The sequence below is a fragment of the Mustela erminea genome, chromosome 20, assembly GCF_009829155.1.
Source record: "Mustela erminea isolate mMusErm1 chromosome 20, mMusErm1.Pri, whole genome shotgun sequence".
Classification (NCBI taxonomy): domain Eukaryota; kingdom Metazoa; phylum Chordata; class Mammalia; order Carnivora; family Mustelidae; genus Mustela; species Mustela erminea.
In genome coordinates, this window is record NC_045633.1 from 21,846,374 (window position 1) to 21,860,553 (window position 14,180).

General features: G+C 56.5%; 1 protein-coding gene across 1 annotated transcript; it reads right to left on the minus strand.

The window, feature by feature from the left end:
- Positions 1 to 1,736: 1,736 nt before the first annotated feature.
- Positions 1,737 to 11,377, minus strand: FLYWCH2 (FLYWCH family member 2). Its single transcript, XM_032327792.1, has 4 exons — positions 11,160 to 11,377; positions 6,003 to 6,093; positions 5,169 to 5,609; positions 1,737 to 3,642 (listed from the first exon to the last, which is right to left on the minus strand). The coding sequence occupies exons 3-4, from the start codon at positions 5,497 to 5,499 to the stop codon at positions 3,539 to 3,541; spliced, it is 435 nt and encodes a 144-aa protein (XP_032183683.1). The 5' UTR covers positions 5,500 to 5,609; positions 6,003 to 6,093; positions 11,160 to 11,377; the 3' UTR covers positions 1,737 to 3,538.
- Between the last annotated feature and the right edge of the window lie 2,803 nt (positions 11,378 to 14,180).

Sequence of the window (14,180 nt, forward strand, 5' to 3'; positions counted from 1 at the left end):
CCTCGTCCACCAGCCTCTCCTCCCCGGTCCACGGGTCCCTCCCTCGCGCACAGGTCCAGCCCCACCCATAGCCCACAGGCGCCGCACGCTTGTTCTCCGACTACCTAATGCGGTGGGGACCCAGACTACAGTGTGGAGCTGCTTTCCTGGACACTTGGCCGGAGGCGGCCTGAGCGGCCCCAGCATCAGCTCAACTGCGGCCATGTGGCCCCTCGCCGGCCCCAGATGCGGGGACGCCCCCGCCTCCACTCCGCACGGCTCCCGGGCCCCTCCGCTCACCGCGACCCTTCCCAGCCCCGCGGGGACCCTTCGATCCGCCCGCTCCCCTTCGCCGGGCGGGAGCCCGCCGCCTTCCGGCTGCGCGGAGCCTTTGCGGAGCGAAGACGCTGCCCCTCTCCAGAAACCCCCGCTGCCCTGACACCCCCGCCCCTGCGCCTCCCTGCTGTTGCCCTACAGCTGCTGCTGGAAGGACCCCAGACCCCGGCTCCAGGCAGGTGCAGGTGCGGGTCCCGTGGGGCCGGCCGGTCCTCCGACTCCCGGCCAGTCTCTGTTCTCCACCAGCCCCGAATCCACAGGGACGTCTCGGGACCCAAATTCACAGAGACCCCTGCTCCGGTGCGCTAGAGCTTCTGTCGGGGGAGCACGCGAGCAGCAGTGGGAACAAACAGTGACGGGAGGGCTGTTGCGTGGGTGGAGTGTGCGACAGGGAGATGCGACCCGGTGGAGGGGGCGCAGCAGGTGGTTACGCAGGAACCCTCGGGGCTCAAGCGCCTACGCCCAGCGCTGCGGAAGGCAGATGGGAGCCGGAGCGCTCGTTCTCCTGGGAAGGCTCCGGGACCGAGGCCTGCGGGCCGCGCGCGCCCCCTGCCGGCTACCGGCCGCCTCGGCCCCGGTGCGCGCGGCGCGAAGCCAGCGCGCGGAGGCCGTGCTTGCCCGAGACGCGAAGCGTGCTGCCGCTGTCTTAGTTCTGATTACCATCTTCTCGGAGACGGCGCGGGTGCCGGGGGCAAGGACGCTGGGGGCGGGCCCTCCGTCCCGCCGGGAGCATGGGACCACCAAATCCCATTGGTGGTCCTCCCCGTGAGCCGCGGTCTCCCGTCTAGAGCTTCGTCCCAGGAAAATCCAGGGCAATTTATGGGATTGCTGATCAGCTGGAGAGGACCGGGTGCAGCCGCGGCAGGTGTGCGGGATGCATGGGCTTCCGTCCCCGTAGCGGCGTGCTGCAGTCCGTAAAACCGCGTTGGGAACACATTCGTAATGGATTAAGAGAAAATTACCTGGATCATCCCAGTTTTCTGAATATGAAAAATATCATGGGGGCGCCTGGGTAGCTCAGTGGGTTGAGACTCTGCCTTCTGCTCAGGTCATGATCTCAGGGTCCTGGGATGGAGCCCTGCATCTCTCTCTCTGCTCAGCAGAGGGCCTGCTTCCCCACCCTCCCCCACCTGCTGTGCTCTCTCTCTCTCTGTAAAGAAATAAATAAAATCTTAAAAATATATATATTATAGACATATCTAGATGAGTTACTGGAGATATCTGTAATATATTTTCCATAATCGGTATGTATTTATTTCAATGAACATGAATTACCCCCCCCTTTTTTTTTCAGTTCGAAGAGTATTAAATTATGTTTGGAAGGAAGTGTATAGTCATCCTATTTACATTTTTTTTTAAGGGGAGGGCAGGAGAAGGGAGGGATAGAGGGAGAGAATCTTAAGCACACTCCACGCCCAGTGGGGTTCCATCTCATGGCCCTGAGATGGTGACCTGAGCTGAACAGATGGAGCCTCACAGGTACGCTGACTCTTGACTCAGAGCCCCCTTTGCTCTATAATGAAGATCCCACACACGCACAGAGTGCAGAGACCCAGCGCTTACTTACCTCTGTGACCTCTGAGGATCTTCTGCTCTAACATCTGAGGGAACCACTCTTCACAGGAACACATCAACTCTCCTCCTGATTGCCGACACTGTCCCTCCCAGATGGGACAACCGGTCACTGACCCAATGTCAGGTCTTGCCAGCACCACGACCTCCCCTATCTCCTCTCCCTTAAGGCTGTGGTGGCCTCCTTGCCAGCCTTTCAGAAGCCACATTGGACACTTCTAGTCCGTTCCCTTCATGGTGCCTGAGGGCTTTGTAAAATGAGGCTAACCCTGTCCCTCATCTGTGTAAATCCTTCCCCAGCCACCCACTCCCCATCATGAGCCTGGAATCCTCCCTATGGGCTCCCAGCCCCCAGACCCAGAGCCACTGCCCACCATGTACTGCCAGCGGCCAGGACAGCAGGGACAGCAGGCCCAGCCGCACCAAGTCGCCCCTAGCCAGCCCCCTGTCCCCCCAACGCCTTCTTCACTCTGCCTTCAGGGGGCGCCCCACCACCAACTCCTCCAACCTTCTTGTCAACTGACCACCAGCCCACCAAGGGGATGACCCAGAGCCACAGGAAAGGAGAAACGTGGTGGGGAGCGGGAATCTATTTAAATATCAAATGAAGACAAAGGAACGTTTCAAAGGATGGTTACAGAATATAAATGTAACAACCTCGCTGGAGGGATACAGGGATAACCAGGGAGGAGCTGGGCCAGGAGGGGGCTGAGGAACTCCCTTTGCCTAGAGGGGTCCATAGATACAGGCTAAATTCGGAAAACTGATGTTCAAAAACGTAAGGCCTCTGGTCTCAACTTTTTAGAAATAATCTGTTTCCTTTGCCTGATGGCAGTTTTCACAAAACGAAGACCACGGGAGGTGAAGGAGGCTGAACTAAGCCTTTCCTGTGGGGGGGCCTCCAGGGGTGACACCCAGGGTGAATGGAGGGGACGGGCTTGGGTGCCCAGGAATCTCAGCCCCCAAAACACCCCCAGAAGGAACATGGTAGGGTTATCGTACACTTCTGTTGGGATCGGCCTGCCATACTGCAGGCCCACACCCTCCCCGGCAAAACCCCCAACAGCCACGAACACAGGCCCCCATGAGGGGTGGGGGAAGCTGTCAGGTGGTGGGCTTCCTGGAGGAGGCGAGCCTCCTGATGATCTGGCACCAGCAGGCTGAAGCCTCCTGGGAACAGGCCTGGGAGGGACGATCAGGGAGGGGCCAGAAAGCCTGCCCAGGGGCTCAGGCCTGGGGGGGGGTCCCAATGTCCCCCTTTCAGACCAGGAGCAGCAGGAAGGAGAAAATTCAGAGACCCTACCTAGTCTCTGGGCCAGTGATGGCTCTCCAGGTGGAGGGGCTGGGGTCCTGGGAAAGAGCCCTGGGAGGGCTGGTGGGCCTCTCAAAGGACCCACGTGGGTCCTTTGCAAGTGGGGTCTCAAAGGACCACAGAAGGGTTTAAAACCTGCCCATAATGGGACCTAGCATATAGCTTCTTTGATCCTGTTTGAGGTTTTTTTTTTTTTTTTCTGTTTATAAAAGTAATTTATACTTGATTTGGAAAACATTACACAATGTCTGAGAGTGAAAATCAGTTGCAACTGGGTCCCCAGCGGAAGTCACAGCCAAGTTCATTGACCCAGTAAGGGCATACCCGTGTTTGTCAGAGTTACAGGAGCGTGTTGGGCATGACGGCGTCTGCGATGGGCTCCTCCCCCACCACCTCGGTCCTGGGGGCAGACTGCCCTGCCAACTTTCCATCTTCTTTTCCGTCTGGAAGAGAAGGGAGTGGGTCAGGCTGGTATCCCAGGAAAAGGGCTGCGGGGTGGGGGTGGGGGGCAACCCACGGCCTGAAGCTCTCAGCCAGCAGGGGGATGTTGTGGGATGCTACTGGCTGAGTTTCAGAAATCAGAGCTGATTTCAGAGACATGCTCCCCACAGCCACCAGGCCAGGGACAAAGAGGCTGTTAAAGTCATTTCCAGGGAACTTTGGGCCAGATCTGGGCTGAGAACAAGAAAGCCACTGCTACCCCCACCACAGGGCCTGGAATGGTGTAAGAGGTGGGAAAGTCTGGGGACCAGGCCTGGAGGTAGATGCAGGGTGACAGGCTGATGGGGCTGTTCACTGCCCAAAAGCACCTGCCTAGGGGAGTCTGTGGGGCTGAAATGTAGTCCTAGCTCTGCCCTCCAGCCCTCTAGCTGAGGACCGGTGGCTTCGTTTTAATTCCTGCCAAGGGGCCATGGCGGGTGGGTGGGGCCCACGTGGTCCAAGAGCCCAGGCAGATCTGAGAAGCATGCAGAGGTCTGAGACGGGGTGGAAGGGACCAGGGGATGGCCCACCGCCCAGCTCCCAGAGAAGAACAGGCTCTGGCCTGACACTTCCTTCTCTACCCTCTGCAATGACCAGTTGGTGGCCTCAGAGTGGTGACTTAGCTCCGTGAGCCCCACCTCCCCACAGATCATGGGTCCTGCTCCCTCCACCCCTGGGACTGGTGGGAGGCAGCAGGCGGACTCGAGGGCGCACTGGGAGCAGGACTGGACAGCAGGAACACTCAAGGGTGAGCTGGATGGGCTGTGGCGGGGCCTCCACTTCTTGAGCTTGGCTCCCACCTAGCCGTTGAGGGAAGCTGAGGGCTCCCTTGGGTCCCCCGAAACTCCAAGGAAGCCATGGACTAGGAATTCCCTAGGACTTCAGACCTCTCACTCCTACCCTTCCATCAGCGCGTGGGGCCCCCTGCACTACCCAGGCCGAGTGCCTTGGCTGGCTCCAAGGGGGCCACCTGTTCACAGGCAGCAAATGGTGGTTTTATGGTCCCCGTCTCCTCAGGGTCCAGCAGACCCCACTTCCAGCTGGGAAGAAACCCAGCTCATCTCTTCCCCAGCTACTGGGCATCCCCTCCCTCAAGCACCCCTCAGGACCCCACGCTCAAAGAATGCATCCATGTTCCAGTGTCGCCTGCAGCAAGCCGGGTGGGGCATGGGGGGCCTGCCTGGGGCCTCAGAGACACACAAACACATAGACACATAAGAGCAGAATGGACAGAAATAGGCCCAGGACCCACAGAGACACACCTGGAGGGACACACAAGCTCACCCTCCCAGGCCAATCCACACACAGACACACGTGTGTGGAGGCCTATAGACATGCAGGTCCTACACTGCGGTATAGTGTGGACAGCACATGCACGCCGTCCAGAGCCAGCCCGGCCTCTGGATCCCAGGCTCCCGGGTGTCAGGGGACTTCCGGCCTCGGGAAGGTCTTCCTCACACGGTGCGTACTATGACTGCCGGGGCCTCACCTATGTCCGGCTTGCTGCGTTTCTGCTCAGGCTCCTGGGGGGGCGCCTCGATGGCCCTCTGAGCCTCAGGATGGATCTTGAGGAGGGCTCTGGCAAGGGTGGCAGGGGCGGGCACCCCCAGGGACATGACGCAGTGCACTCCTTTGCGCTTGGCCCCTGCCACCTTGGCACTGTCCTTAGAGGCCGTCAGCAGGACCAGTTTGGAGAACTTTCTGGGCTTCCTGGGTGCAGCGGGGACGACATCTGTGCTTGGCTGAGAGGACTCCGGGGATGGCTCCTGGCCAGACTTCACACTCTCGCCGTCCTGCTCGCTGGGCTCCGGCAGGGGCATTCTGGGATGATGGGTCGTCCCTGCGACCACGCTCAGGACCCAGCAGGTGGAGTTCTTGTCCTCTTCCTCCTCCTCCCAGCTCGGGAAGCTGGCAGTCCAGGGGCTCTGTCCTAAGGAAGGAGGCAAAATCCATGAAGTGCAGAGCCAGGAGTCGAGTGGAGGGGGTTCTAGAGCCCGACCCCGCACAGGACCTGGTGTGCCTCATCCAGGATGACGGTAACTGGCCTTCCTGAGCACCAAGCTTCAGAGACCAGCACGCGGGTGATGCGCTCAGGTCCCGGACCCTCCCAGGATACCCGATGTCCCTCCTCCTGACACTGTGTCACAGGGAGACCGAGCTGGGCACCCGCAGGCACCCTGCAGACCACAAAGGAGACGTCTGGCTCTGAGAGGCGGGACTGTCTGGACTCACAGCCTGATCTGTCCCCCGGCCTGGGCCAGAGGCCCTGGACCATGCAGCACTTGAGAGATGCTGGGACGCCCAGAGGGCAGTGACCTTGTACCTGAGCCGGGGCGCTGCCTCAGCTGGGAGGAGACAAGGCGGTAGAGGTGTGCAGAGAATCCTCAGTCACTCCAGGACCCCTGGCTTCTGGGCTGGAGAAGCAGAAAGGACGTATTACAGGGGCCCCTGGCAGGGCAGTGTGGAGTGGACTTTTGGGGGCACCTGAGTGGTGGGCAGATGGCAGGGTCTTTCTCAGTGTACAGTGTTAGCCCAGAAACAAGACCTCATCCTTAGCAGGTATCTCCCCTGCCCTTCTCGGCATCCCGGCAACGGAAGGCTCACAGATACCTACCTGCCCCTGACCCAGTTTATCAACCCGGTTTACGGTCCTCACTGTTTCCTGGAACCCTTCCCAACACACATGGCCTGAGGGGGGCATGCCCCGATTTCCGAAGTTTTCCAAGACCCCATCCGTGAGAGGAGTCAGGGATGCGATTAGGGTGCCTTGTCCCCTGCAACCGCTCATCTCCAGTCCCTTGGCCACTAGACATAAACGCAGAGACTTCTTGGGCTGTGACAGACATGGAGACCCACCCCCGCAGTGGGTGAGCCCTCAAGGAAATCCACCTGGTAACGGGTCACCTGACCAAGGCACCCCTGGGATCAGTGTCTCTGTATCCCTCTTGTCCCCAGCCCCCCAGTTCAGCCCTGGGACAAGCCAACCTCTGCTTCCCCAGCACAGTCCTTCTCTGCCCCGCCCATCCTGTCCCCCAGTGTGACATAGCAGTCCTGGAGGAACATGTCCCCCAGTGTGACATAGCAGTCCTGGAGGAACGTGGAGCCACAGAAAAGACACAGCCACAGAAAAGACACGGCCCCTGCTAGAGCCACTCTGGGCAGAAAAGTTGATGGCGGAAGCCCCAGCCCAGGCCATCCGACCCAACCCACACACAGATCGCTTCAGTGCACATCTTCTGGAGCCAGCCCACTCTTCAAGCTTGCAGGCTTCCCCTGGACCTGGGGATGCAAGCCCGTAGCGTTGGACCCCTTCCTCACACCACATACAAGCATTAACTTTAAAATACTCTTAAGGAAAAAAAGGAGAGAGAGGAGTAAATGTTCATGACCTTAAATCGGGCAAAGCTTTCTTCAATATGACATGAAAAGTACATGTGACCAAAGAAGAAAGAGATAACCAGACCCCACCAAACTTCAATACTTTTGTGGGAGGACACCAGAGGACATCATCCAGAGGCTCAAGACAGCCCACAGAGTGGGAAAGAATTTTTGCAACTCTTATTTCTGATGAGGGAATTGTATGTGGAATTTATGAATTCCACACTCAGTAACAAAAAGACTAACAACCCGGGGCGCCTGGGTGGCTCAGTGGTTTAAGCCGCTGCCTTCGGCTCAGGTCATGATCTCAGGGTCCTGGGATCGGGTCCCGCATCGGGCTCTCTGCTCGGCAGAGCCTGCTTCCCTCTCTCTCTCTCTCTGCCTGCTTCTCCATCTACTTGTGATTTCTCTCTGTCAAATAAATAAATAAAATCTTTAAAAAAAAAAAAAAAAAAAAAAAAAAAAAAAAAAAAAAAGACTAACAACCCAATTTAATGGGCAAAAGTGCTGAATAAGCCTTTCTCCGAAGAAGAAATACAAATGGCCAGTAAGCATATGTGATGCTCAACGTCATTCGTCACGAGAGGAACACTGGGTAAAACCATGACAGACGGCTTCACACCACCAGGATGGACATAATAAAACGAACACACACACACACACCCGATAACAAGTGTTGGTTTGGATGAGGAGAAACTAGAAGCCTCTTATACTAATAATGGGAATGTCAGCGGCTTCTCGAAACACTGAGCACAAAGTTATCACGTGACCCAGCAATTCTATTCCAAGTACATGCATAAGGGAACCAGAATCAAGTGTCCACATAAACACCTGTCCACGAGGGGCGCCTGGGTGGTGCAGTCATTTAAGCATCTGACTCCTGGTTTTGGCTGGGGTTATGATCTCGGGATTGTAAGATCAAGCCCCACATCGGGCTCTGTACTCAGAGCAGAGTCTGCTTGGAATTCCCTCTCATTCTCCTTCTGCCCCTCTCCCCTGCACTCCCCCTCTCTCTCTGAAATAATCTTAAAAAAAAAGTTTGTAAAAAAAAAAAAAAAAAAAAAAAGTTTGTTAGGGGTACCTGGGTGGCTCAGTCAGTTAAGTGTCTACTTTTGGCTCAGGTCATGATCCCAGGGTTCTGGGATCAAGTCCCGCATCGGGCTCCCTGCTGAGCAGGGAGCCCTTCTTCCTCTCCCACTCCCCCTGCTTGCACTCTCTCTCTCTCTCTAACAAATAAATAATAATCTTTTAAAAAGCTGTATGTGAATGTTCACAGCAGTATTTTTTTTTAAAGATGTTATTTATTTATTTGACAGAGAGAGATCACAAGCAGGCAGAGGCAGGCAGACAGAGAGGAGGAAGCAGGCTCCCTGCTGAGCAGAGAGCCTGATGTGGGCCTCGGTCTCAGGACCCTGAGATCATGACCTGAGCCGAAGGCAGCAGCTTAACCCACTGAGCCACCCAGGCGCCCCTGTTCATAGCAGTATTAATCACTGTCACCAGAAAGTGGAAACAATTCAATTAACCATCAGCACCTGATTGGATAAAAGATAGCCTACCCATACAATCGAATATTGTTTGGCAATTTAAAAAAATTGTGCTACAACATGGGTGAACCTTTAAAAGATTATGCTGAGTCAAAGAGGCCAGTCATTAAAGACCATGTAGCATAGGATTCCATGTACATAAAATGACCTAGAGACCAGACAATCTGTAGAGTGGAACTATCTGTCCTTGGAGACAGTAGCTGTGTGGTAGGCTGGGGCAGGGGTTGGGGGGGAGCAGGAGAATGAGGAGTGGCTGCCAGCAGGGAGAGCTTCTTCTAAAACTGACCGTGGCGATGGTTGCGCAGCATTATGAATAAATCAAAAGCAGCTGAATTGCACCTGGTGAGAGAGGGAGCTCCACAGGATGAGAATTAGCTCCATAAAACTGTTAGATATAAGGACAAAGGGAAATGAAATCTACAACCAGTGGTCTCCCAACTTCACCATACCTAAGGATCACTGGGGTTCTTGGGACAAATGCACACTCCGGAACCACTCCCCCTACCATCCCCACTCAAGGTGTCTGGAGATGGGCTTGAGAAGCCACTTTTTTTTTTTTTAACCAATACCCCATTTGGCTCTGATACTTCGAGAGCCATAGGCCCTTCCCGTGGGAAGTCTGTAATTGCTAGTTCATGGATTGAACTTTTATCCATCTCTCCATGAACAGGAGTAGACATGTCCTTTGGCTGGATCAGCCTCTTTTCTGGAGTCATCCTTCTAGCAATTTTCTAGGTGTGGAGGGAAGACCTGAAAGGTATCTATTTTAAGCCTAATATATATTTTTTGAAAGCTAAATTTCACTCAGTGAAAGCTCCCTGAAGGAACAGAATTTTTATTTTATTTTTTAATAGGAAAATAAAATAAAAAAAAACACAGGGGTCACAACCCTAAGATCATGACCTGAGCTGAGATCCAGAGTTGGACGCTTAACCAACTGAGCCACCCAGGCACCCTGAATTAACAGAGTTTTTTAAAAGCGATGTAGAAATGAATTAAAAAGAGCAAAGGTATTAATAGTGCACTCCCCTCACTTGACACCCTCCCTCTTTTCATGTGAAATCCCATGGTTTGAAATCACCATTGACCTCCAGTCACCCACTCATCCTAACCCGATATCATGACATGGGTCTGCACAAAGCCGACCCAGAAGTGTCAAGATGGCTCAGTGTGAACCTCAAATCATACAACGTTAGGAACTGGCAGGAGGCCCTGAGATGCTGGGAAGCAGAATCATGGCTTAATGGTCCTAATCCCTGGAACCTACAGGGCAAAGTCTTCAGATGGCGTGAAAGTTACTGAAGCAGGAGAGCAGCTTGGTGACCCTGGTGGGTCCAATCACAAGGGTCCTAAAAAATACAAAAGGAAGGCAGAAGAGGGAAGGAGAAAGCAGAATGGAAGCAGGGTCAGAGAGCCTGGATGGTGCGGGCTTTGAAGTAGGAGGCAGGGTTATGGGGGGAGTGGCAGGCTTCCTCCTGAGGTGTCCAGGAGGAAGAAGAGTAAGGAGCACATTGTCTCTCCTGGAGCTTCCGGGAACGGGTACCTGGTCTTGACCCCATGAGACCCACGTCAGACTTCAGACCTCCAGAGCTATAAGACTGTTACAAAGCTGTGTCACTTAAGGCATCTACATTTGAGATTATTTGTTACAGCAGCAATAGATAACTAATACAAAGTCCGATCCCTTGTTCCTGAGGCTCTGGAAGGCGTGAACCCTGCCTGGCCACTGAGGAGGGCTCAAGAGAAGTACCTCCACACATATGGGAGGAAAATGCCACCAACATCCACCAGCATTTGTGCCCTCACCACGACCACAAAAGCTCTTACCCTCTCCCGGCTGGTTCCCCATGTATCACGGGAACAGTGGCGAATTTGGCAGCGGTTCTGAATAGCAGGAGGCAAGGGAATGCTGTTAGCCAACTCCTGGGGGTGCTGGCAGCTATGCCCCAGATCATCGCTGTCCCACGCGGCTCCCACAGAACTGTCTCCCACAGGGAGAGTCTCAAGGCAGCAGTGATCCAAAAAAGGTCAAGGGCTGCTAGTCTGTGGTACATGGGGGAGACCCTGCCCACCGTGGGAATTTCAGGTAATGCCCCCTCCTTCCCCTCAGCGCCCTGGCCCTTGGGTAGCTGTATTTTGTAATTGTAATTTGTCATCAGACCTGTCCGTGCGGCACCCAAATGGCCCCTCCCCCACGGTTAGTACCACCATCTCGTCAGCAAGCCTCCGGGGGGTTTCCCCCCCGCCCCAATATCTCACAACTCCAACTGCCAGAGTGGGACGAGGCTGAGGGTGGCTGCTGGGAGGGGGGCAGTACTGGGTGTGGTCAAGGAAAGGCAGACCAGTGCCGGCACCCTTGACTGGGGGCGTCAGGTCTCAGTCCGGAGTGGGGTGGGATGGGGGAAGGAAGAGCCGGAGGAAGGAGGCGGCCTGAGCTCCCGGATGCAGATCCGGGTGACCCCCCTCCCAGCATCAGCAGCCCTAGGGATCCCGGGGAGGGCCGGGCACGCCGTGGGACCCGGGACCCTCCCTGGCCCGCTGGGGCCCGTCCTCACCGGGCGCGGCTGGACGGCGGCGGCAGCAGAGCCCTCCCTCTCCGGCGTCCGAACCGCAGCAGGTCCCGCAACCTCCTGCTTGGGGACACGCCTCGGTTCGGGCCGTCACCTCAAGCTGGGGTCACCGAGCGAGCATGCGCAGCAGGGCTGGGCGGGGGCATTCCTTGGGCGAATTTCCATGCTCCGGGTCTTCGCCGCGCGGAGCCGAACTGGCGCCCTGACCAATCCGCGTGTGGAGGCGGGGTCACAGCTCGCATAGGAGGCGGGAGCAACCCGGGATTGGACGGCAGCGCCCGGGGGCGGAGCGCCAGCGAGCAGCCGGCCGGGAATCCGGCGCTGGGCGGGGCTCTCCCAGCATCCGAGGGTGGCTTTGACTCAGACCCCGGGATTCTCCCGGGGTTTGAAGCCTGCTTGCGGCGAAGGAAATCAGAGCTTTTGTTTAAAGGCCTCGATCGCGCCTGTCACTTGCGTGAGCGAGCGCAGGCTGTCATGCTCAGTGAAACCGCAGGCTCCGCTCAGCCCAATATCCTTGACGCAGCATCCTCACCACAGGTCCCTCCCTCGCCCACCAGCCCCTCCCTTGCCCTTCGGTCCAGCCCCTCCTCCCTGGCCCACCGGTCCCTCCTCCCTGGCCCACTGGTCCCTCCCCCGCCCACCAGCCCCTCCTCCCTGGTCCACGGGTCCCTCCCTCGCCCACAGGGCCAGCCCCACCCACAGCCCACAGGGGCCGGACGCTTGTCGTTCTCCGACTACCTAGTGCGGTGGGGACCCAGACTACAGCGTGGAGCTGCTTTCCTGGACGCTCGGCGGGAGGCGGCTTGAGCCGCCCCAGCATCAGCTCAACTGCCGCCAGGTGGCCCCTCGCCGGCCCCAGGTGCGGGGACGCCCCCGCCTCCACTCCGCACGGCTCCCGGGCCCCTCCGCTCACCGCGACCCTTCCCAGCCCCGCGGGGACCTTCCCAGCCCCGGAGGGACCCTTCCCTCCGCCCGCTCCCCTTCGCCAGGCCGGAGCCCGCCGCCTTCCACCTGCGCTACCTCAGCCTTTGCGGAGCGAAGACGCTGCCCCTCTCCAGAAACCCCCGCTGCCCTGACACCCTCACCCCTGCGCCTCCCTGCTGTTGCCCTACAGCTGCTGCTGAAAGTACCCCAGCCCCCGGCTCCCGGCAGCTGCAGGTGCGGGTCCCGTGGGGCCGGCGGGTCCTCCGACTCCCCGCCCGTCTCTGTTCTCCACCAGCTCCAGATCCACAGGGAAGTCTCAGGGACCCAAATTCCCAGAGACCCCTGCTTGGGTGCGCTAGAGCTTCTGTCGGGGGAGCGGGCGAGCAGCAGTGGGAATAAACAGTGACGGGAGGGCTGTTGCGTGGGTGGAGCATGCGACAGGGAGATGCGACCCGGGGGAGGGGGCGCTGCAGGTGGTTACGCAGGAACCCTCGGGGTTCGAGTGCCTATGCCCAGGAGGCTGGGGGACAGTGGCCTGCGGGCCGCGCGCGCCCCCTGCCGGCCTCGGGCCGCCGTGGCAGGGGTGTCTTAGGTCGCGTACACAGGGGCCTGGGGCTATTCTGTTCGTCCGGTCGTCACCGGAATAATTGAATAAATATTGAATAACTGAAGGACCTCCTGTTTATTTTTTCTTTTTTTAAAGATTTCATTTATTTATTTGACAAACAGAGATCACAAGTAGGCAGAGAGGCAGAGGAGGAAGCAGGCTCCCCAGTGAGCAGAGAGCCGGATGTGGGGCTCGACCCCAGGACTCTGGGATCATGACCTGAGCCGGAGCCGGAGGCGGAGGCAGAGGCTTTAACCCACTGAGCCACCCAAGCGCCCCAAAGGACCTCCTGTTTAGACGTCCGACTTCATTTCATCGCAGTGTCGCTCCTCGACCTACTCGGAAGTGACACGGATTTAGCCACCAGGCTTTTTTGAATTATTTATAAATAACAGTAAAGCAAATGTGAAGTGAGTCGAGTGTTCATCGAGTGATGAATGATAAACATGTCTGTGCCCACAGTGCAGTGTCATTCAGCCAAAGGACAAATCTTGCCTGATTCCACTGACATGAAATGTCCGCAATCGGTAACTCCATCTAGGCACGAAGTGTATTAGTGATTGCCTGGGGCTGGGGCTCGTTGAAGGGACTCACAGACTGTTAATGGGTGTGGACTTTCATTCTGGTGTGATGAAAATGTTTTGGAATTAAATAATGGTGACGGCCACACAGCCTTCAGAATACACGGAAAATCACTGAATTGGGGGCACCTGTCTGGCTAAGTAGAGGGACCTGTGACTGCATTTCGGGGTCCTGAGAGCTGCACGGTTGGGGGTAGAGATTACTTAAATAAGTAAACTTTAAAAACCAAACAAAACAAAATCTTGGAGGGGTACCTGGGTGGCCCAGTAAGATGGAGACTGCCTTGGGCCCAGGTCATGATCCCGGAGTCCCAGGATCAGTCTGCACTGGGGGGGCTCCCCGCTCAGTGGGGGGTCGGCTTCTCCTTCTGAACTTCCCCCATCTCCTGCTTTCTCTCTCTCTCTCAAATAAATAAATAAAATCCTTTTTAAAAAGGCTTTATTTATTTGACAGAGAGAGACACAGCGAGAGAGGGAACACAAGCCAGGGAAGTGGGAGAGGAAGAAGCAGGCTCCCAGTGAGCAGGGAGCCCCGCAAGGGGCTTGATCCCAGGACCCTGAGACCATGACCCAAGCCAAAGGCAGACACCTACCAACTGAGCCACCCAGGTGTCCCTAAATAAATAAAAATTTTTTTTTAAGATTTTATTTATTTATTTGACAGAGAGAAATCACAAGTAGATGGAGAGGCAGGCAGAGAGAGAGAGGGAAGCAGGCTCTCCGCTGAGCAGAGAGCCCGATGCGGGACTCGATCCCAGGACTCTGAGATCATGACCTGAGCCGAAGGCAGCGGCTTAACCCACTGAGCCACCCAGGCGCCCTAAATAAAATTTTTTTTAAGATTTTATTTATTTATTTGACAGAGAGAAATCACAAGTAGGCAGAAAGGCAGGC